Raw genomic sequence first — 21,738 nt, 5'->3', positions numbered from 1 at the left:
GGTTACGGACTCCTCATCCACTAGGCATGCGTATTTTCGATCAAGACTTAATTAGAAATAGGGGCCGATCTATTAAGGCAATATGCCACACCACCTGCAAACCTCGGCCGAAACATATATATTCTGTGTATATATAGAAGAAATCTGATATATACTAGTAGATGGCATCCGGATTAGCAAACATGTGCTTGGTGCCACTGGTAAAGTGTTGGATTTTTGTGTATAGATGCCCTTGTTCGAATCCCAATCAGTATGCTCTTAACGTTGTATCCCTTCAGTTTTAGGCTTTTTATCCTTAGATACTTAAATTTTTTGAGCTTCAATTTCTGGCTTTCATCCTCACATATTTTCATCTTTATATTTCCTTGTGTTTCTTTACCTTTTTAAGTATAACAATATCCTTTTCATTTTTTTTGAACTAGAGAAATCAGTTCTTTAATCAAATAACAATCAAAATTTCAAAATTCAAATCCTTTTCATTTTTTTAAAATTAAAGAAATCAGTTCTTTAATCAAATAACAACAAAATTTAAAAATTCAAAATTCATACACAAAAATATTTCTCCCCATACCTTCTGTCTTTTCGAGTCCCCTGTATGTACTATGTACATATTTGCATTTTGTATTATTATTTCTATTTTAGTTTTCTCTAACTTTCTTTTAGTTGCTCAGTTAATTGAAGAAAAAGAAAATTAAAGGAAAAGAATCACTCAATGTATTGGTGTAAATGTGCCTAATATATTAGCATTGTTTACAATTTGCTAGATAAATAAGATTAAGCTAATTCCAACTTCTAGGGTCATTAAATTGGTAAGTCTTCTCTTATCTTCTCAAGAATGTTATAGTTATTAATTTTGATCCAAACTACTTTCTCCTATTGTTTTGTGTTGTAATAATATCTTGAAAGTTTATACTTTGCTCTAGATTATCATAAATATTAAAATAGCAATTCTTTTCACTTGATCGATTTGTATATATAACTCGTAAAGATGAATAACCCAAACCGAAACTCAAAATGAATCAAACTGGTCAAATGAAAAGTTTACTTTGATCATGTCAATAGTAATATGTCTATGTTCATGTTAGTTTGGTGCACCACTTAGATACATGTAAAAGAACTTGGTTCTTATATATGTTTCTTCGTTAAACAACTGAAATAGTAAAGTGTGGAATTAAACACACACGAGATTTTTACATGGAAAACCTCCTTGCTCAAGGGAGTAAAAACCACGACCCACCTCTGGAATTTCTCACAAAAAATTTACTAAAATAACGAGCAGTTTCAGGTTACAAAACTTTTAAAACCTAAGAGATTAAATTCTAGCCACTTGACTACCTATAACCACTCTGATTGTAGCAAAAAGCTCAAGCTAACTCTAGCCTAAGACTTGAATTCTCTTACAGAGAAAAACTTTTCTAAATGCCTCTTGTATAAGCAAATAAAATTATAACTCAATAAGCCTAATACAATAAACTAGACTAGACACAACGAATTTGACGATGTATCATGGAACATGTTCTCTTGTGAGGTTCTTCTGCATGTTCCAACCTTCAATATCCACTTCAGAATTTTGAACTCGTTTTTTCTTACTTTTCTCTCAATTTACTCTGAAGAAATAATGAAAGTGTTTGCCTGCAATAAAGTAAACTTGAACTACATATAGGTAACACGTTAGTAGCATAAAGAGTCCAAATTATAAAAGGAAACAAATAATAAGAAACCTACTTCATACAGAACTTACCATATATGACTAAATAATTTTCCTTATTTGTTTCCTACTCCAACACTAACTCTTTTTCAGCAAAAAAAAAATATGTTTAATTTTTACCAATTTTGTGTAAAATATATCCCTTAAAGATCTCCATCCTAACCCTAAATAATAAAGGAAGTATAGGAAAAATATGATTCTTTTCCTAAAATAAATCCTTTTTAACTCTATTTTCTTACAAATTTGGTCTCGAAGTTAACAATAAAGATTTACCAAGATTCTCTATTATCTATGTTGCTAGTAGGTCATAATACACGAAATAAGATGATATCTCTCTCAAAAGTAAATCCTACTACTCCCGCTAGGATTAAGTATCAGCACTCTACAAGATCAATCCAGCAGGACCAGATCCTCTAAATCTTGGATCCGCCTCTGATTAGAAGTATACTATTTAATAGTAAATTAGTAATTGCACTTGAGAGAACTCTTCATCTTCGTCTTAGAAAATTACTACAGTGCTACTAGTTTACTACTTTAGTGCATTAATTTGCTGACACTCTAGCAAGAGTGGCTCGGCTAATTGGGTAGAGATACAAAAATCAGAAAGAGAGTCAACTTCCTCCTCCCTTCCCACGTCCACACAAACAATTAAGAAAACAGGAAAAGCGTCAAATTATATCACATTATCACGTACAATTTGAATAAAAGAAAATGATTCAACAAATATGTTTCATATATTGTCATAATCACTATCACGTGAAAATGACCATATAACCAAAAGAACATTTATAATGGATCATAATGCCAGTTTTTCCTCGATTTCAAGCTAAAATAATAACAATTTAATTTATACATTTACTGACAGTATAAAAGAATTTTTTTTATGGAATAATAGAAAATAAAGTAAAATAAGAGAAATTCAGAGGAAGATAATTAATAAACTTTTCTTCATTAATATTCTTCAAGTGTTTGGGCCTATTTATAGGCACTTTTGCATGAAAGGATTGGCCACTTGTCCAAAATCTTGACACTTGTTTAAAGTCTTCACAATTGTTGAAAAGGCTTTGCCACTTGTTGAAAGTCTTGACATTTGTTGAAAAGGCTTTGCCACTTGTTGAAAGTCTTGACATTTGGCTTGACATTTGTTGAAAAGGCTTTGCCACTTGTTGAAAGTCTTGACATTTGTTGAAAGGCCTTGCCACTTGTTGAAGTTTAATGACCCGACCGGTTGTTTTGAGTATTTGCACTTCGCTCGATAGTTTACGGGTGTAAGTAGCTCCGTATGAGTTATTTTAACTTGTGTGAATGGTCGGTTTTGGTTTTCAGGTTATTCGGGACTGATTTGGAAGAATGATTCTCAACTAGGGAGCTTTAAATTCGAAAGAGTTGACCACGTTTGACTTTTTAGTATTTGACCTCGGATTGGAATTTTGATGGTTCCGTTAGCTCCGTTGGGTGATTTTGGACTTAGGAGCGTGTCCGGATTGTGATTTGGAGGTTCGTGGTTGAATTTGGCTCAAAATGGCGAAAGTTAAAATTTTAAAAAGTTTGACCGGGAGTGGACTTTTTGATATTAGGGTCGGATTTCGATTCCGAAAGTTGGAACAGGTCCGTAATGTCGAATGTGACTTGTGTGCAAAATTTAAAGTCATTCCGGATTGATTTGCTATGTTTCGGTATGAGTTATTGAATTTAAAAGTTCGAAATTCATAGATTTCGATTTGAGGTGTGATTTCATCATTTTATGTTATTATATATTTTTTGAGGCCTCGAGTAGGTCCATATTGCGTTATGAAATTTGTTGGTATATTCGAACGGGGTCCCGAGTGGCTCAGATGAGTTTTGGACGAGGTTCGAATTATTTTTACTTCATGTTGCATTACTAAAGGCTGCTGGTTCTGGTATGATCGCACCTACGGTTGGTTTGCACAGGTGCGATGGCCGCAGAAGCGACAAAGGTGCCGCAGATGCGATATGAGAGCTGGATGAGAAGGCCCGAAGAAGCGGAGAATAGGGCGCAGGTGCATCGAGTGGAAGCGCAGGTGCGAGTGTCTTCGCAGATGCGGAGTTTGATACCGCAGGTGTGGGGATTGCTGGGCAAGGCCATTTTTTGCAGATGTGATATTTTTTCCGCAAAAGTGGTGGTCGCAGATGCGATGAATTGTTCACAAATGCAGAATCGCTGGGCAGAAGCTATATTTATTGAGGGTTTTGGTTCTTTCTTCATTTTGGGAGCTATGGAGCTCGGATTAAGGCGATTCTTGAGGCAATTTTCACCATGTGAACTGGGATAAGTATTCTCTACTCATTTTTAATTTTATATCATGAATCTATCTTTGATTTTAGCATTTGGTTGATGAATTTTAAAGAGAAAATTGGGATTTTTGGCCTAAAGCTTCATAATGTAATGTATTTAGTTTTGAATATCGAATTGAAGTCGGATTTGAGTGAAACTAGTATGGTTGGACTCATAATTGAATGGGTTATTGGATTTTATAAATTTTATCGGGTTCCGAGGTACGGGCCCGAATTGGGTTTTTTGCCGGTTTTGGGCTTTTGATTCAAGATTTGATCCTTTTTTTATCGGGATTGGTTCTTTTAGCATTGTTTGATGTACTTGAGTTATTTTTGTTTAGTTTCGGATTGTTCGGAGGTCGGAACGCGCGGGATGGCATATTTGAAGCATCGTATGGCTTGCTCGATATTGTTATTGGCTTGTTCGAGGTAAGTTACTCTTCTAATCTTGGAGCTGGGGGTATGAAACCCTGAAATACGTGTAATGTAATTTGTGTTGAGGTGACGCTCATGTTAGGTGACGGGCGTGCGGGCATGCACCATGTAAATTGGGACTATGTTATTTCCATGGCACTATATAGTGGTCCTACTTTGTTGATGTCCGTATTTTCACCATGTGATAAAGTAATTGAGTTGTCAATCATGCTAGATATCATGTTTAGGCTTTATGCCGATACTGTTGGGACCCATAATGGTCGTTTCTTGCTGTCATCTCACTGATTTTATTGATATTTCGTACTCAGTCATATTCATGCATTCATATCATATCTCAGTCTCCATTGTTATTTATTGATACATCATATCATTATTGTCGGACTAGTTTCATGACATTGTGAGCTCATGAGTGATACTGGAGAGATGGATGACTGAGTGAGGCCGAGAGACTGATTATGAGTGACAGTTATGGGATTGGGCTGCACGCCACAACATGCTATATTAATTTATGCCTAGATCTGGCTTATGATAGCGCTTGGGTTGTAGGAGCCCCTCCGAAGTCTGCACACCCCCAATGACCGCGGTTGATTATATTGAGGGATGGATCTTCCCTGGACAGGGATCTTGTACGAAGCATTTATATACCTGGAGATGGATCTTCTCCATGGGGCCGTATTGGCCTTCCTCGGTACTGAGTGACTGATGGTCAGTGATGTATATATTCCGGGATGAATCTTTCCTGGGCCGTATGGGCCATATACAGTACCGAGTGGTTGAGCATGATGAGTGGAAAGTGTGAGACAGTGAGATTGAGTACTCTAGGAGTGTGAGTACATGATTCATCTCTGAGATATATGGCTTTGGCATGCACACATGACATACAGGCATAGAGATGCATTTTTCCTCATGCTGTACGGTATCACGTCATTCATGACTTTTTACACACATTGATATGTGGGCATAGAGAGGTATTTCACACTTGCTATCTGGAAAGAAAATGAAACATCTTATTTATTGTGGAAAGGATATTTGGAAAAAAATTACAATTTTTAAACTTACTCGTATTTTTGGCATTTTCGGTAAAAGATTTGGGTTTTCACTAAGATACTTGAAAAGCATGACTATTTTCTGGAACTGTGAACGAGCTGAGCATTTTACTTCTGAGATACATCTTTTATTACTTGTATTATACTATTATGAACTGTTGTGGGATATTGGTATTGGACCCGACCTTGTGTTAGCTCATCACTACTTTCAACCTAAGGTTAGGTTTATTACTTACTGAGTACATGGGGTCGGTTGTACTCATACTACACTTCTGCACCTTGCGTGCAAATGTTGGCTGCTGATGTTGCTGTGTTCAATGGGAGCTGGATTGGAAGATATACATGCATCCCGGTTGTAGCTGCCTCTTGTTCGTGGTAGCCTTAGATCTATAAAAATTCTGTTTATGTACTTTTCAAACAGACGATGTATTTATTTCATTTCAGCTTTGTAAATTCTATTCTTAGAAGCTCATGATTTATACTACCAGTCCTTGGGAAATGTATAAGATTCAGATAATTTCTTTTGAATAATTGTCTTATTAATATTATTGGAAATTGGATAGTTTTTAATTGGCTTACCTAGCGGGTTGGGTTAGGTGCCATCACGACTAGTTGAATTTTGGGTTGTGAAAAGGTGGTATCAGAGCTCTAGGTTCATAGGTTCTACAAGTCATGAGCAAGTGTTTCGTAGAGTCTTGCGGATCGGTATGATGACGTCCATACCTATCTTCGAGAGGCTATAGGACATTTAGGATATACTTCCCATCTTTCTTTCCTTATCGTGCGACATTGATTCAGCTTGAAGCGTAACTCTTTGAATTCCTTCCACACATTCATATGCGCATGTGAGCGCTCGGTATCAGCTGTGCATCGACAACTTGTGATTCCATCATTGAGGAGCGAGATGTGATTTTGGCGTGCTGATGATGGGCCAGTCTGGAGGACTTGAGGTCGGGTTTTGACTGTAGCTTGAGCACGGAGATTTCGATTGTGTGAGCACGTGCTTTTGGGACTTATAGGTCCGTTGGTGTCCCTATTAGTGAAATTTGTGATTGGATGACTATGTGGTGAGTAAGATGATACTGCGAGATGTGTTCGGATTGTTCGAATGTGACGGGAAGAGTTTACTTGAGATGTAGCAAGGACTATGGGATGTTTGATTTCTGTCTTGATTTGGTGGATGGTCTCGAGTTATGGGTGTATTGAGGGATCTCTCATATTGTCTAGTTATGGAGTGAAGGAGATTCTCATGTCTTGTTGATGAGTTCAGAATCGAGAAGATTAAGTGATTGCATAGTAGTCGTGAATGTGGAAGGGTGTAGAGAGATATCAGTTTGAGGCAAAGCAGGTGGGTTATCCCCTGCGAGGTGTCCTGAGGTTGTATGATCCCTAAGATGTTTTGTAGAGAGTTCTCTTTTACCAGTGAATGATATATGTTGCAATTTGAGTTTGGATCGCCTGTGGAAGTTGGCCTAACCATCACAAGGATGAACGCGAGATTTGTAGATGATTTGAGGTACTAGATGGCTTGTGTTGCACGAGCGGAAGAAGGATTTAATGGAATCTCACTGTGGTATTATGGTAGTAATGGAGTATGGTTATTGTAAGTAGTTAGATGTCTTATTCCGTGGCTTTGAGCCAAGTGGGGGAGTCTACTATCGACGAGTTGATTGCATGCTTATGTGTTGTATTGGTTTCAGTTTGGGGTATTACTGGTGAATCAGTCATGACTTACAGAGGTCGAGATCGAAGATGACTCGGGTAAAGGAATTTCTGGATATATGTTGTATTACACTCTATGGGTATATGAGAATCATAAAATAATTGAGTGGTTATTCACGAAGGATGTAGTGTACATGGAGTAGGAATTTACTCGGTTGCTTAGGAGTGTGGGTTACTCTTTACTCCCTTGGGTATTGGTGTGCTAATGGGGCAAAGGTCGTTCAGTCTGTTTGGTCGGTTTAATTGAGATTTGAGTAGAGTGGATGACTCTCGAGAATGGTTCTAATGGAGTCAAGATTTATATGTAGCGATTTGGAATTTTCAAGATTTGTATATGGCTAGAAACTGAGAGTTACATTGGATGGTGTCGAGACTTGTGGCATTTTTATACCATTGTAGATTATGCATTTCAGCATCAAGAAGGTGAAGAAAATAGTTTTAGGTTCACATAAGGTCTCTTTAGAGTGGGTGTTTTGGTTGTGGTGCTTTGGGGTGCTTAAGAGGGAAGTCAGCGGCTTATGGGCCTTAGGGCATTGTAGTTTTATACTAGGGTCTCTTGTGTGGTGAATTTTGGTTTAGGATCGTGGTGTTCCAGCAAGGAGAAGTATCAATTTGAAGGCAATTTGGAAGGGACTTGGAGAAATAGGACGGCGTAGTAGTAGGTTGGATTAGCACAGTAATGGATATAATCGATTCTTTGGGTACTTATGATATGGCTAGTCTCCACAGGTGTTTCGTGGCAATGCTCTTGGGTTTTGGCGAGCTGCGTGGCTGGGTTGAGTTAGAAAGATTCGATTCAGATAGCTTGGTTATGTGCAAATGGACTTCGAAGAGTTCTCAATGGTTTTTACCACGGTTCGGGGAGTATATTTCTTACCGGCATGAGTAATATGTTGCGTATTGGGATTTTCTCCTTGATGATATCAAATGGAAGGCTTCTGGCTGATCGGTTATGTATTCTACTTGTGACTTAGAATGATTATGAGGTTCTCGTATTTTTTTTCATATGATGGCATGATAGATGCGGTGTGTTGTGTAGGATTGAGATTTGCAGGTGCCAGGTCACGATTCGATTTTGAAAGGAAGATCCTCAATTCTTAGGCATCATAGACGGTTTCAGATGACTAGATAAATTATATTACTTTTTGGTATTGCTTGAGGAGAGTGTACATTCCAGGAGGTGCACTGTGTTTTGATTTATGGATACTTCATTGGGGTTGTGGCAGTCTCCTGGTTGATCGACTTCTGATATTCAAATTTTGCCATGTGGCACGAAAGAATTTTAGAAGTATTCCCAGTGGGATGATCGTGTATGAGAGATGTGTTAGACATTCGGGCGGTGGAGTTGGGATCAAATATGGTGATTCGTGTGTCCTATGGAGATGGAGACTGGGAGTTCTCAGGAACAGATTGTTTCATGGTTACGGACTATGAAGTCGTGGCCGAAGCTAGCTAGATGATAGTATGTGTTATGATTCAGTCATTGTGGACCTTCATAGAGTTATTTATCCATTGGTGGGTGACCAGAGTTGATTTATGGGCCCTTGATAGGCCCAACTAGGATGGGTATTTTACATCAAGTAAGATTGGTTGGCTCCGTACTATTATTGTTGAGGGATGTGCCATTCGGTTGTTGTTGAGCTTATTCGTGTTCTGAAATAATCTGTGAGTTACTCTTCTATGCTACGAGGGGTTGCGATTCGTGGGTTATATGCACACACGATATGGTTCTATTTGGGCTTTATAGTGGAATTTGAGTGAGATGAGTATTTGAGTATTGTGTGATTGTTTGCGTGTTGGCTATGTTCTTTCCGGATTGTGGTATTGTGTTATTTGCTCTCCGGGGTTACGGTAATGCACTTTGGGTACTTGATGTCAAATTTTGTGTGGTTATTAATTTTGAGCATGGTGGCTGAGGTATTTCATATGGACCAGTGTTTTGATGGGGTCACGCATTGCAGCGGAGGTATGCTGAGATATGATCCCTCGTGTTAGATTCGTGTGCTTTAGTTCTACGGTATGTGATAGGTTCTTAGCATTGAGTTGTGGTGGTACTTGTTGAGCTCACGGGATAGTTCTCCCATCTGAATCAGTTTTCCATGATTTGAGTATATTTGGAAGGTTGCTTATTGGTCCACGGATTGCGCGGGTTATGGCGTTAGATTATATTGATATGGCATGTCACTAGAGTGGTCGTGTTGGATGAGACAGGATCATTGGACCTAGAATGGATACTATCGGAATTGATTACCGCATGTTTGGAAGGATAATAGCGAAAGTCGGCTTAGAATTGGCTATAATTCTTGTCAAATGAGAGGGAATTCACTGGTTGATCTGATGAATGGTTATGAGTTCTGCGTGTTTCTTTTATCATCGGCAATATACGAAGGTTTTAGAACGAGGTTTTGTTTGACATGAGGTTTATTACCGATATTGGGTGGTTTTGAGCAGCTATTGTGATTAGAAATTATTGCTATGAGTATTTGAGTTATGTGATATATCATGCGATTACATCTAGGATTATGGTTACATCTTGTTCAGACTTATAAAGTGTGTAAATGCAAGATTTTGACCTTATAGAAATTCCGGATGTTGGAAATTGGATTCTAAAACTTATGGGCTAAGGTTGGAGTAATGATCTTCATTTATATTGTGTTGCGGGGTTTGTATGGGATAGGGTGACATGGGATCACCCCCAGGTGTGTGCATGGTAAGGTTACACGACAGTTGATGGCTTTGAGAACAACTCTGGGCACGTTCAAGGACGAACGTATGTTTAAGTGGGGGAGAATGTAACGACCTGACCGGTCATTTTGAGCATTTGCACTTCGCTCGGTAGTTTACGGGCGTGAGTAGCTCCGTATGAGGTATTTTAACTTGTATGAATCATCGATTTTGATTTTCAGGTTATTCGGGACTGATTTGGAAGAATGATTCTCAACTAGGGAGCTTTAAATTCGAAAGAGTTGACTAAGTTTGACTTTTTAGCATTTGACCTCGAATTGAAATTTTGATGGTTCTGTTATCTTCGTTGGGTGATTTTGGACTTAGGAGCGCATCCGGATTGTGATTTGGAGGTTCGTGGTTGAATTTGGCTCGAAATGGCGAAAGTTGAAAATTTGAAAAGTTTGACCGGGAGTGGACTTTTTGATATTAGGGTCGGATTTCGATTCCGAAAGTTGGAGCGGGTCCGTAATGTCGAATGTGACTTGTGTGCAAAATTTAAAGTCATTCCGGATTGATTTGCTATGTTTCGGCATGGGTTATTGAATTTGAAAGTTTGAAGTTCATTGATTTCAATTTGAGGTGTGATTCATGGTTTTTATGTTGTTATGTGTGTTTTGAGGCCTCGAGTACGTCCGTATTGCGTTATGGAACTTTTTTCTATATTCGAACGGGGTCACGAGTGGATCAGATGAGTTTTGGACGAGGTTCGGATCATTTTTACTTCATGTTGCATTGGTGAAGGCTGCTGGTTCTGGTATGATCGCACCTGCAGCTGGTTTGCACAGGTGCGATGGCCGCAGGAGCGACAAAGGCGTCACCGATGTGAGATGAGAGCTGGATGAGGAGGCCCGCAGAAGCGGAGAATAGGGCGCAGGTGCGGATGCACAGGTGCGTCGAGTGGAAGCGCAGGTGCGAGTGTCTTCGCAGATGTGGAGTTTGATACCGCAAGTGCGGGAGTTGCTGGGCAAGGCCATTTTTTGTAGATGCGATGTTTTTTCCACAAAAGCGGTGGTCGCAGATGCGATGAATTGTCCGCAAATGCAGAATCGCTGGGCAGAAGCTATATTATCGAGGGTTTTGATTCTTTCTTCATTTTGGGAGCTATGGAGCTCGGATTGAGGCGATTCTTTAGGCAATTTTTACCATGTGAACTAGGGTAAGTGTTCTCTACTCATTTTTAATTTTATATCATGAATCTATCTTCGATTTTAGCGTTTGGTTGATGAATATTTAAAGAGGAAATTGGGGGTTTTGGCCTAAAGTTTCATAATGCAAATATTTGAGTTTTGAACATCGAATTGGAGTCGGATTTGAGTGAAACTAGTATGGTTGGACTCGTAATCGAATGGGTTGTTAGATTTTGTAAATTTTGTAGAATTTTGATGTGCGGGCCCGGGTTGGACTTTTACCCGATTTTGGGCTTTTGACTCAAGATTTTATCTTTTTCGATCGGGATTGGTTCCTTTAGCATTATTTGATGTACTTGAGTTGTTTTGGGTTAGTTTCGGGCCGTTCGAAGGTCGGAACGCACGGAATGGCATCTTTGGAGCACCGTTTGGCTTGCTCGGTATTGGTATTGGCTTGTTCTAGGTAAGTAACTCTTCTAATTTTGGAGCTGAGGGTATGAAACCCCGAAATACGTGTTATGTGATTTTTGTTGAGTTTACGCACATGCTAGGTGACGGGCGTGTGGGCGAACACCATGTGAATTGGGACTCTATTATTTCATTGGCATTGTATAGTGGTCCAACTTTGTTGATGTCCGTGTTTTCACCATGTGATAAAGTAATTGAGCTGTCAATCATGCTAGATATCATGTTTAGGATTTATGTTTATACTGTTGGGACCCATAGTGGTCATTTCTTGTTGTCATCTCACTGATTTCATTGATATTTCGTACTCAATCATATTCATGCATTCATATCATATCTCAGTCTCAGTTGTTATTTATTGATACATCATATCATTGTTGTCGGGCTAGTTTCATGACATTGTGAGCCCGTGAGTGAGACTGGAGAGATGGATGACTGAGTGAGGCCGAGAGCCTGATTATGACTGACAATTATGGGATTGGGTTGTACGCCGTAGTATGCTATATTGATCTATGCCTGGATCTGGCTTATGATAGCGTTTGGGCTGTAGGAGCCCCTCCGGAGTCTGAACACCCCCAGTGACCGCGGTTGATTATATTGAGGGATGGATCTTCCCTGAACATGGATCCTGTCCGAAGCATTTATATACCTGGAGATGGATCTTCTCCATGGGGCCAGATTGCCCTTCCTCGGTACTGAGTGACTGATGGTCAGTGATGTATATATTCCGGGATGGATCTTCCCTGGGCCGTATGGGCCATATACAGTACCGAGTAGCTGAGCATGATGAGTGAAAAGTGTGAGACAGTGAGATTGAGTACTCTGAGAGTGTGAGTATATGATTCATCTCTGAGATATATGGCTTTGGCATGCACACATGACATACAGGCATAGAGATGCATTTTTCCTCATGTTGTACGGTATCATGTCATTCATGACTTTTTACACACATTGATATGTGGGCATAGAGAGGTATTTCACACTTGCTATCTGGAAAGAAAATGAAATATCTTATTTATTGTGGAAAGGATATTTGGAAAAAAATTACAGTTTTCAAACTTACTCGTATTTTTGGCATTTTCGGTAAAAGATTTGGGTTTTCACTCAGATACTTGAAAAACATAACTATTTTTTGGAACTGTGAATGAGCTGAGCATTTTACTTATGAGATACATCTTTTATTACTTGTATTATGCTGTTATGAACTGTTGTGGGATATTGGTATTGGACCCGATCTTGTGTTAGCTCGTCACTACTTTCAACCTAAGGTTAGGTTTGTTACTTACTGAGTACATGGGGTTGGTTGTACTCATACTATACTTCTGCACCTTGCGTGCAGATGTTGGCTGCTGATGTTGCTATGTTCGATGGGAGCTGGATTGGAAGATGTACATGCGTCCAGGTTGTAGCTGCCTCTTGTTCGTGGTAGCCTTAGATCTATAAAAATTCTGTTTATGTACTTTTCAATCCGATGATGTATTTATTTCATTTCAGCTTTGTAAATTCTATTCTTAGAAGCTCATGATTTATACCACCAGTCCTTGGCAAATGTATAAGATTCAGATAATTTTTTTTGAATAATTGTCTTATTAATATTATTGGAAATTGGATAGTTGTTAATTGGCTTACCTAGCGGGTTGGGTTAGGTGCCATCATGATTAGTTGGATTTTGGATCGTGACATGAAGGTCTTGAAATTTGTTGAAAGGCCTTGCCACTTGTTGAAGGCCATGCCACTTGGCCATAATTTGGTCCTAAGTAATTTCATAATACATGGACATTCACTCTTAATATCATTTATAACACTCCCGCTTGAATCTCCATTAGTAGATAATATGCCTCGTTAAAATCTTACTAGGAAAAACCTAGTGGGAAAAAATTCTAGTGAAGAAAAAAGAATACACATGTTTAATAATACGCCTTTTGGTTGCCTCATTAAAAACCCTACAAGAAAAACCCAGTGTGACAAAATTTTGTAAGGAAAAAAGAGTACAACACGTATTAACTCCCCCTGATGAGAGTATCAATTCACATCTTTAAGCCTTCACGTTCCAAACTTGTACATTAGTTTTTGAAGGTTGACGTTGGTAGAGATTTGGTGAACAAATCAGCCATATTATCACTTGAACGAATCTGTTGCACATTGATATCACCATTCTTTTAAAGATCATGTGTGAAAAATAACTTTGGTGAAATGTTCTTTGTCCTATCTCCTTTTATAAATTCTCCTTTCAATTGGGCTATGCATGCTGCATTATCTTCATACGAAATTGTGGATAATTTATTACACTTCAAACCACATTATTCACGAATAAGATGTATTATAGACCTCAACCACACACATTCTCGACTTGCTTCATGAATATCAATTATCTCTGCATGATCAGATAAAGTAGTCACGATTGATTGCTTAGTCGATCACCAAGATATGGCAGTGTCTCAACATGTAAACACATAGCATGTTTAAGATTGAGCCTTGTGTGGGTCAGATAAATACCCAGCATCAGCATAACCAATAAGGTTGGGACTACAATCATTGCCATAAAATAAGCCCATATTGGTAGTCCCTTTAGATACCGCAATATGTGTTTGATTCCATTCCAATGTCTCCTTGTAGGAGCAGAGCTATATCTTGCTAAGACATTAACTGAAAAAGTTATGTCAGGCCCTGTAGTATTAGCAAGATACATTAGTGCACCAATTACACTAAGATATGGTACTTCAGGACCAAGAAGCTCTTCACTCTTTTTTGAGGTCGGAACGGGTCCTTATTCACACCAAGTGATTTAACAACCATCGGAGTACTTAATAGATGTGCTCCATTCGTGTAAAACTGTTTTAATACCTTTTCTATATAGGTAGATTGATGAACAAAAATCCCATTTGCCAAATGTTCAATTTGCAAACCGAGATATAATTTTGTCTTTCCAAGATCTTTCAACTTGAATTCTTTCTTTAAATAATCAATTGCCTTTTGGAGTTCTATAGGAATTCCAATAAGGTTTATGTCATCACCAGATATGGCAAGTACAACAAACACCGATGTTATTTTCTTTATAAAAACACATGGACAAATGGCATCATTTATATAACCTTTTTTTTAATAAATACTCACTAAGGCGGTTATACCGCATTCTTTCTGGTTGCTTTAGACCATACAAAGATCTTTGCAATTTGATTGAAAATATTTTTCGGGACTTTGAGTTATGTATGTCAGGCATTTTAAATACATCGGGAATTTTCATGTATATTTCATTATCAAGTGTGCCATAAAGGTAGGCTGTAACCACATCCATTAAATGCATGCCAAGATTTTCATGTACAGCAAAACTAATGAGATAACGAAAAGTTATTGCATCCATAACATGTGAATATGTCTCTTCATAATCGACACCAGGCCTTTGTGAAAATCCTTGTGCAACAAGGCGTGACTTATATCTTTGTACCTCATTTCTCTCATTTCTCTTACGTACAAAGATCCTGTAATGACCCGACCGGTCATTTTGCTTGCTAAAACCCCGTTCCCATAAATAAGGCTTCTCGTACTTGCTTTTATTGATTTATGACTTGCGGGGATGGTTGGTTCGGGATTTGGAAGAGTTTTGGTTGAAATCGGAACACTTAATTCCTTAAGGTTAGCTTAAAAGGTCAAGTTTGGCTTCGGTCAACATTTTGAGTAAACGACCTCGGAATCGAGATTTGATGGTTTCAATAGGTTCGTATAATGATTTCGGACTTGGGTGTATGTTCGGATTGGGTTTTGGATGACCCGGGAGCGTTTTGGCGCCTAATAGTGAAAGTTAGTTCTTGAAGAACTTTGAAGTTCTTTAAATTTGGTTTAGAGTGAATTTTTGTGATATCAAGGTCCAAATGGAATTCCGAGACCGGCAATAGTTCCATAAAGTCATTTAAGACTTGCACGTAAAATTTGGTGTCATTCCGAGTAGTATAAGTACGTTTCGGCGCATTGGAAGTAAATTGAAGAACTTGAAGTTCTTAAGTTTAATTCAATTGGTTTTAGGGTGTGATTCTTAGTTTTATTGTCGTTTCGGGCATTCCGAGAGTTCTAGCGAGTCCGCTTTATGATTCTAAACTTGTTGGTATGTTCGGGCGGGGCCCCGGGGCCCCCGAGTGTCAATCGGACGAGGCTCGGACCACGTTGGGAGCTTGGAGCAATAGCTGAAGCTCCCAGATCTATCATAATCACACTTGTGCTTGGTCAGCCGCAGGTGCGAGCCACGAGCCATAGAAGCGAGAAATGGAGGGCAGCTCAGAATCCGCAGATGCAGAAGATTGGGCGCACCTGCGTGAGCGCAGGTGCGAGAGATATGGTCGTAAGTCCGGCTAGGCTAGCAGAAGCGGCCTTTCTTGTCCGCAGATGCGGAGCCTGACCAGATGAGGGAAAAGCGAACCTGCGAGGCATTTTCCATAGGAGCGGGACCGCAGGTGCGACCCAAAGCACCACAGGTGCGAAAGTCGTTGGGCAGTGAGGGCTCATTTAACACAGGCTCACTCTTGGGCGATTTGAGAGCTTTGAATGAGGGGATTTCGACCTAGCTTTGTGCGGTAAGTAATTTCTACTTAACGAGAGTTAAATACATAGTTTATGGGTAGATTATGACATGTAAATTAAGGAAAATCATGGGTTTAGGTGAAAACCTAGGTTTTTGATAAAAATGAGATTTAACTACGCAATTTGTTATGGAATTCAGTAAAAACTATATATTCATGTTCCTAAGGTTATGGCTAATAACCTTCTTTAAATATTTCCGAAATCCGAGCATGTGGGCCCGGGGGTGAATTTTAGGAATCTTGCAATTTAGGTTGGGTAATCACTTAAATGATGGAATTATGAACTTTTGAGCATAAATTGATTAGTTTATGTAATGTTTGACTAGCTTCGAGTCGTTTGGCATCAAATTTGGTGGTTTGAGCGCGTTCTTGAATTGGGAAGTAGGCTTTGAGACGAGGTAAGTCTCCTTTCTAACCTTGTAAGAGGGAATTAACCCCATAGGTGAATTAAATAAATGTTTGTACCTAATTGTGGGGGTTACGTACGTACTAGGTGATGAGAGTCCGTACATAGCTACTATTATGCTATTGTTCGGGTAGTTTAGGACCCGTATCATGCTATACTTGGAATATTTGTGCCCTTACTTGTTAATATAATCACTTAATCATGATAGAAATTGATAATAGAACTTTATAAGGTTGAATTCACTTACTTGAAGGTTTGTATGAAATACTTGACTGTAAATGAGAAACTTGTGTTTTCTTGAAAATAATTATTATTTGTGGATCGGGCCGAGCGCCTCGGTAGTAAATAGATGCATCTATGGTTCGTGCCATTCGACCCTCCGGCAGTGCACAGTTTAAATATTTTATTGGATCGGGCAGTACGACCTCGGCATAATTGTACATGCTAATTATATAGAAATTCTCCATGATTTATTCTACTTAAATGCCTTGAAATGAAAGCTGCTAAATAATATTGCTGAAATTTATGTTATAATTATGAAAGAAGGACTTATCTCTTCCTGTTTTTGAACTGACAGTATCATTCATGATATCCATGCTTAGAATAGTTTTTTAATTATATTATTATCGGCCTAATAAGTGTCAAGTCGAACCCTCGTCGCTACTTCTTCGAGGTTAGGCGGGATACTTAATGGTTACATATTGTTTATGTACTCATACTACACTTCTGTACTTAATTGTACAGGATTTGAGGCTGGTGCATCTAGTTACCCGCCCCACGCGCATACCTAATCTTGGACCGAGACTTCACGGTGAGCTGCCCCTTCTTAGCCGTTCAGCAGTCTGCCGGAGTTTCTCTTTTGTTTTTATCTGTCTATTCTATTTTAGATAGTAGGATAGTCATCTTTTGTATATTCTACTAGTTTCCCACACACTTGTGACATCAGATCTTGGCACATATTAGTAGACTTTGATTTTTGGGTTGTAATTCAATAGTTATAACTGCTTTTAAATGTTTTCATTTGTTTGCCTTAAAATCCTTTATTTATCAAATGTTTTAAATTTAAGTAAAGCTAAATGTTGGAATTTCTTAAAAAACAAACAAAAAAAGAGAAATCACTAAGTTCTTCACTGTTGGCTTGTCCAGCAACGGTGTTGGATGCTATCACGGCCTGGCATGGAGTTGGGTCGTGACAACATGGTATCAGAGCTCTAGGTTCACGTAGGTCTCACAAGTTATGGGTAGGTCTAATAGAGTCTTGCGGATCAGTGCGGAGACGTCTGTACTTATCTTCGAGAGGCTATAGGATGTTAGGAAACTACTCTTTATTCATCTCCTATCGTGCAATTGATGGTACACTAAGTTTCTTTCTTCTATTCTCTCACATATGGTGAGGACGCGTACGGTGGATGTTCCAGACCCGGGAGGAGCTGCCCCCCCCCCCTCAATTGCTAGAGGGCGAGGCAAAGGCCGGGGGAGGGCACCGACCCGAGGTAGGGGACGAGGGCGTCCCAGAGCTGCCCTAGTAGCACCACCAGCGGATCCAGTGGAGGATCCCATTATTGAGAAGCAGGGGCGAGGTGCCTGCCGCAGAGCCAGCCACAGTAGATTTCATGACAGCACCGGGCTTTCAGGAGGTCATGGGCCATATGATGCGGTCATGGATACCATGACTCAGGCTGGTTTATTTCCAGTGGACCCAGCCACAACTCAGGGAGGAGGGGGAGCATAGACCCCTACTGCTCAGGCTCCCGGGCACGCAACTACGGTATATTAGACTCCAGGTGCACTACCCGTGGGCGGAGCCCAGCCAGTTGCGGCAGCTGCACCTGAGCCTAGACCGACTGCGGACAACAATCCGCAGAAGTTATTGGACAGATAGACTAGGTTACACCCTCTTGTATTCGGAGGCGAGCGTCATGAGGATGCCCAGGATTTCATTGATAGGTGTAGGGACAGACTGCACAACATGAGGATACTGGAGTTTCATGGGGTTGACTTCACTACTTTCCAGATGGAGGGCATGGCCCGTAGGTGGTGGCAGTCTTATCTTCTTGGCAGACCAGTAGGTTCCCCTCCCATGACTTGGAGCCAGTTCACACAACTTTTCCTGGATAGGTATATTCCACCCTCCGAGAGGGAAGAGTTGCGGTATCAGTTTGAGCAGCTTGAGCAGGGTCAAATGTCAGTGACTGACTATGAGGCGAGGTTTTTTGATTTGTCTCGCCATGCACTTATGATATTTCCTACGGACGCAGAGAGTAGGGCCAATATGGCCCGAGAGTTTGAGATGGGGACTTCTTATTAGCTGGTAGTGGAGATTCTCGGAGGATTGAGGGTTGCCGTCAGAGAGGGAGAGAGCAGACGCAGCAGGACAAGAGGGCCCATTTCTCTGGAGAGTTTAGAGGTGCCCCAGTTAGGGGCAGAGGACAGTTTGGGAGGGGTCAGCCTAGCAGGCCCCTATATTCATCACCACCACCTCCTCGAGGTGCTCCAGCGCGCCCCTATTTCTGTGCCACACCAGAGAGTTCTTACCGCCCACCAGCACTCTAGGGTTCTTTCAGTGGGTACTCAGGTCACCAGGGTTCTTCCAGCTCCTATCTTAGTGCCATGCCAGAGAGTTCATACCGCCCACCGGCTATTCAGGCTTCTTCCAATGGGTCTACAGGCCATCAGGATGAGACATTAGGGCAGCAGATCGCCACACCGAGGGGCTGTTTTGAGTGCGGAAATCTCGGTCACATGAGGAGATTCTTCCCCAGGCTTCGGAGCAAGGAAGTGCAGCAGGGTCAGCAGCCCATGATTACAGCACCGGCTATCCGGCCACCCAGAGGCAGAGGGCATACAAGTAGGGGCCGTCCTAGAGGTGGAGGCCAAGCAGGGGGAGGTCAGCCAGCTATTGTTCAACCAGGTGGAGCCCAGCCGACCGGCGCTCCAGCTAGATTCTATGCTTTTCCGGCCAGACCAGATGCAGTGGCCTCAGATGTCATGATCACTGGTATTATTTCTGTATGCAGTAGGGATGCTTCGGTATTATTTGATCCAGGGTCTACCTATTCATATGTGTCATATCTGTTTGCTCACTTCCTGGTTATTTCTCGTGAGTCCTTGGGTACTCCTATTTATGTGTCCACTCCTGTAGGCGATTCTGTGATTGTGGATCGGATCTACCAGTCCTGTGTGGTTACATTCTGTGGTTACGAGACTAGAGAGGACCTTCTGTTACTTGATATGATCGACTTTGAGGTCATCCTGGGCATGGACTGGTTATCCCCATATCACGTCATCCTTGATTATCATGCCAAGACTGTTACTTTAGTGATGCCAGAGTTTCCGAGATTGGAGTGGAAGGGTTCCTCCGTTAGTATAGCTAGTCGGGTCATCTCTTTTCTGAAGGCTCGACATATGGTCGAGAAGGGTTATTTGGCTTATCTAGCTTATGTTCGGGACACCACCACAGAGTCTCCAACGATTAATTCAGTTCCAGTAGTCCGGGAGTTCGCCGATGTGTTTCCTTCTCACCTTCCAGGCATGCTACCAGATCGTGATATTGATTTCTGTATTGATTTGGCTCCAGGAACCCAGCCTATATCTGTCCCACCGTACCGTATGGCTCCGAAAGAATTGAAGGAGTTGAAGGAGCTACTTGAGGAGTTGTTAGCAAAGGGGTTTGTGAGACCAAGTATATCACCTTGGGGTGCACCAGCGTTATTTGTGAAGAAGAAAGATGGGACTATGCGGATGTGCATTGATTACCGCCAGTTAAACAAGGTTACCATTAAGAACAAGTACCCGTTGCCGCGTATCGATGATTTGTTTGACCAGTTGCAGGGTGCTATGGTGTTTTCTAAGATCGACTTAAGATCAAGGTACCATCAGTTGAAGATTCGGGACTCAGATGTTCCAAAGACTGCCTTCCATACCAGATATGGTCATTATGAGTTTCTAGTGATGTCCTTCGGCTTGACTAATGCCCCATCGGCATTTATGGATTTGATGAACCTGATATTCAGGCCTTATATTGATTCCTTCATTATTGTCTTCATCGATGACATCTTGATTTACTCACGTAGCCTGGGGGAGCACGAGCAGCACTTGAGAGTGGTACTTCAGACATTGCGAGAATAGGAGCTATATGCTAAGTTCTCCAAATGTGAGTTTTGGCTAGAGTCTGTGGCATTCTTGGGGCATGCTGTATCAGGAGAGGGTATTAAAGTGGATCCTAAGAATATTGAGGCAGTTCAGAGTTGGTCTCGTCCCACTTCGGCGACTGAGATCAGGGGTTTCTTGGGGTTAGCAGGCTATTATCGCCGGTTTGTGGAGGGCTTTTCATCCATTGCAGCACCTTTGACAAGATTGACCCAGAAGCGTGCTCCATTCCATTGGTTTGAGGATTGTGCAGCGAGCTTCCAGAAGCTCAAGGCAGCTTTGACTACAGCACCGGTTCTAGTGTTGCCTTCCGGCTCGGGGATGTATATGGTATATTGCGATGCTTCACGCGTTGGCTTGGGTTGTGTATTGATGCAGGAGGGGCGAGTTATTGCATATGCTTCACGTCAGCTGAAGATTCATGAGAAGAATTATCAGGTGCATGATTTGGAGTTAGCTGCGATTGCTCATGCTCTTAAGATATGGAGGCATTATCTGTATGGGGTGTCATGTAAGGTTTATATTGATCATCGCAGCTTACAGCATTTGTTCCAGCAAAGGGATCTCAATTTGAGGCAGCATAGATGGCTCGAGTTACTGAAAGATTATGACATCACCATTCTTTATCATCAGGGCAAGGCAAATGTGGTCGTGTATGCCTTAAGCAGGAAGGCAAAGAGTATGGGTAGCTTGGCATTTATTTCACCGAAGGAGAGGCCACTAGATTTGGACATTTAGTCCTTGGCTAACCATCTTGTGAGGTTGGATATTTTAGAGCTCAGCCGAGTACTTGCATGTGTTTTTGCTCGGTCTTCATTATTGGGGCAGATCAAGGCCCGACAGTTTGATGATCCGCATTTGGCAGTTCTCAGAGAGACAGTGCTATAGGGTGGTGCCAAGGAGGTTTTTATTGGCGAGGATGGTGTTCTGCGACTCCAGGGTCGCCTATGTATTCCTAATGTCAATGGCTTGAGGGAGAGGATTCTAGAGGAGGCACATAGTTCTCGGTATTCCATTCATCCAGATGCTACGAAGATGTATCGTGACTTGAGACAGCATTATTGGTGGCGGCGGATGAAGAAAGACA

At 40.8% G+C, this 21,738-nt stretch overlaps 1 protein-coding gene across 1 annotated transcript; it reads left to right on the top strand.

Moving 5' to 3' along the window:
* The first annotated feature begins 19,112 nt into the window (after positions 1 to 19,112).
* LOC138899162 (uncharacterized) lies at positions 19,113 to 21,235 on the top strand. The gene is made up of 3 exons (XM_070185284.1): positions 19,113 to 19,614; positions 20,803 to 20,945; positions 21,188 to 21,235. The coding sequence occupies exons 1-3, from the start codon at positions 19,113 to 19,115 to the stop codon at positions 21,233 to 21,235; spliced, it is 693 nt and encodes a 230-aa protein (XP_070041385.1).
* The last annotated feature ends 503 nt before the right edge of the window (positions 21,236 to 21,738 follow it).

This window comes from Nicotiana tomentosiformis, chromosome 9 (genome assembly GCF_000390325.3).
Source record: "Nicotiana tomentosiformis chromosome 9, ASM39032v3, whole genome shotgun sequence".
Lineage (NCBI taxonomy): Eukaryota > Viridiplantae > Streptophyta > Magnoliopsida > Solanales > Solanaceae > Nicotiana > Nicotiana tomentosiformis.
This window is presented reverse-complemented; position numbering and strand designations above follow the sequence as displayed.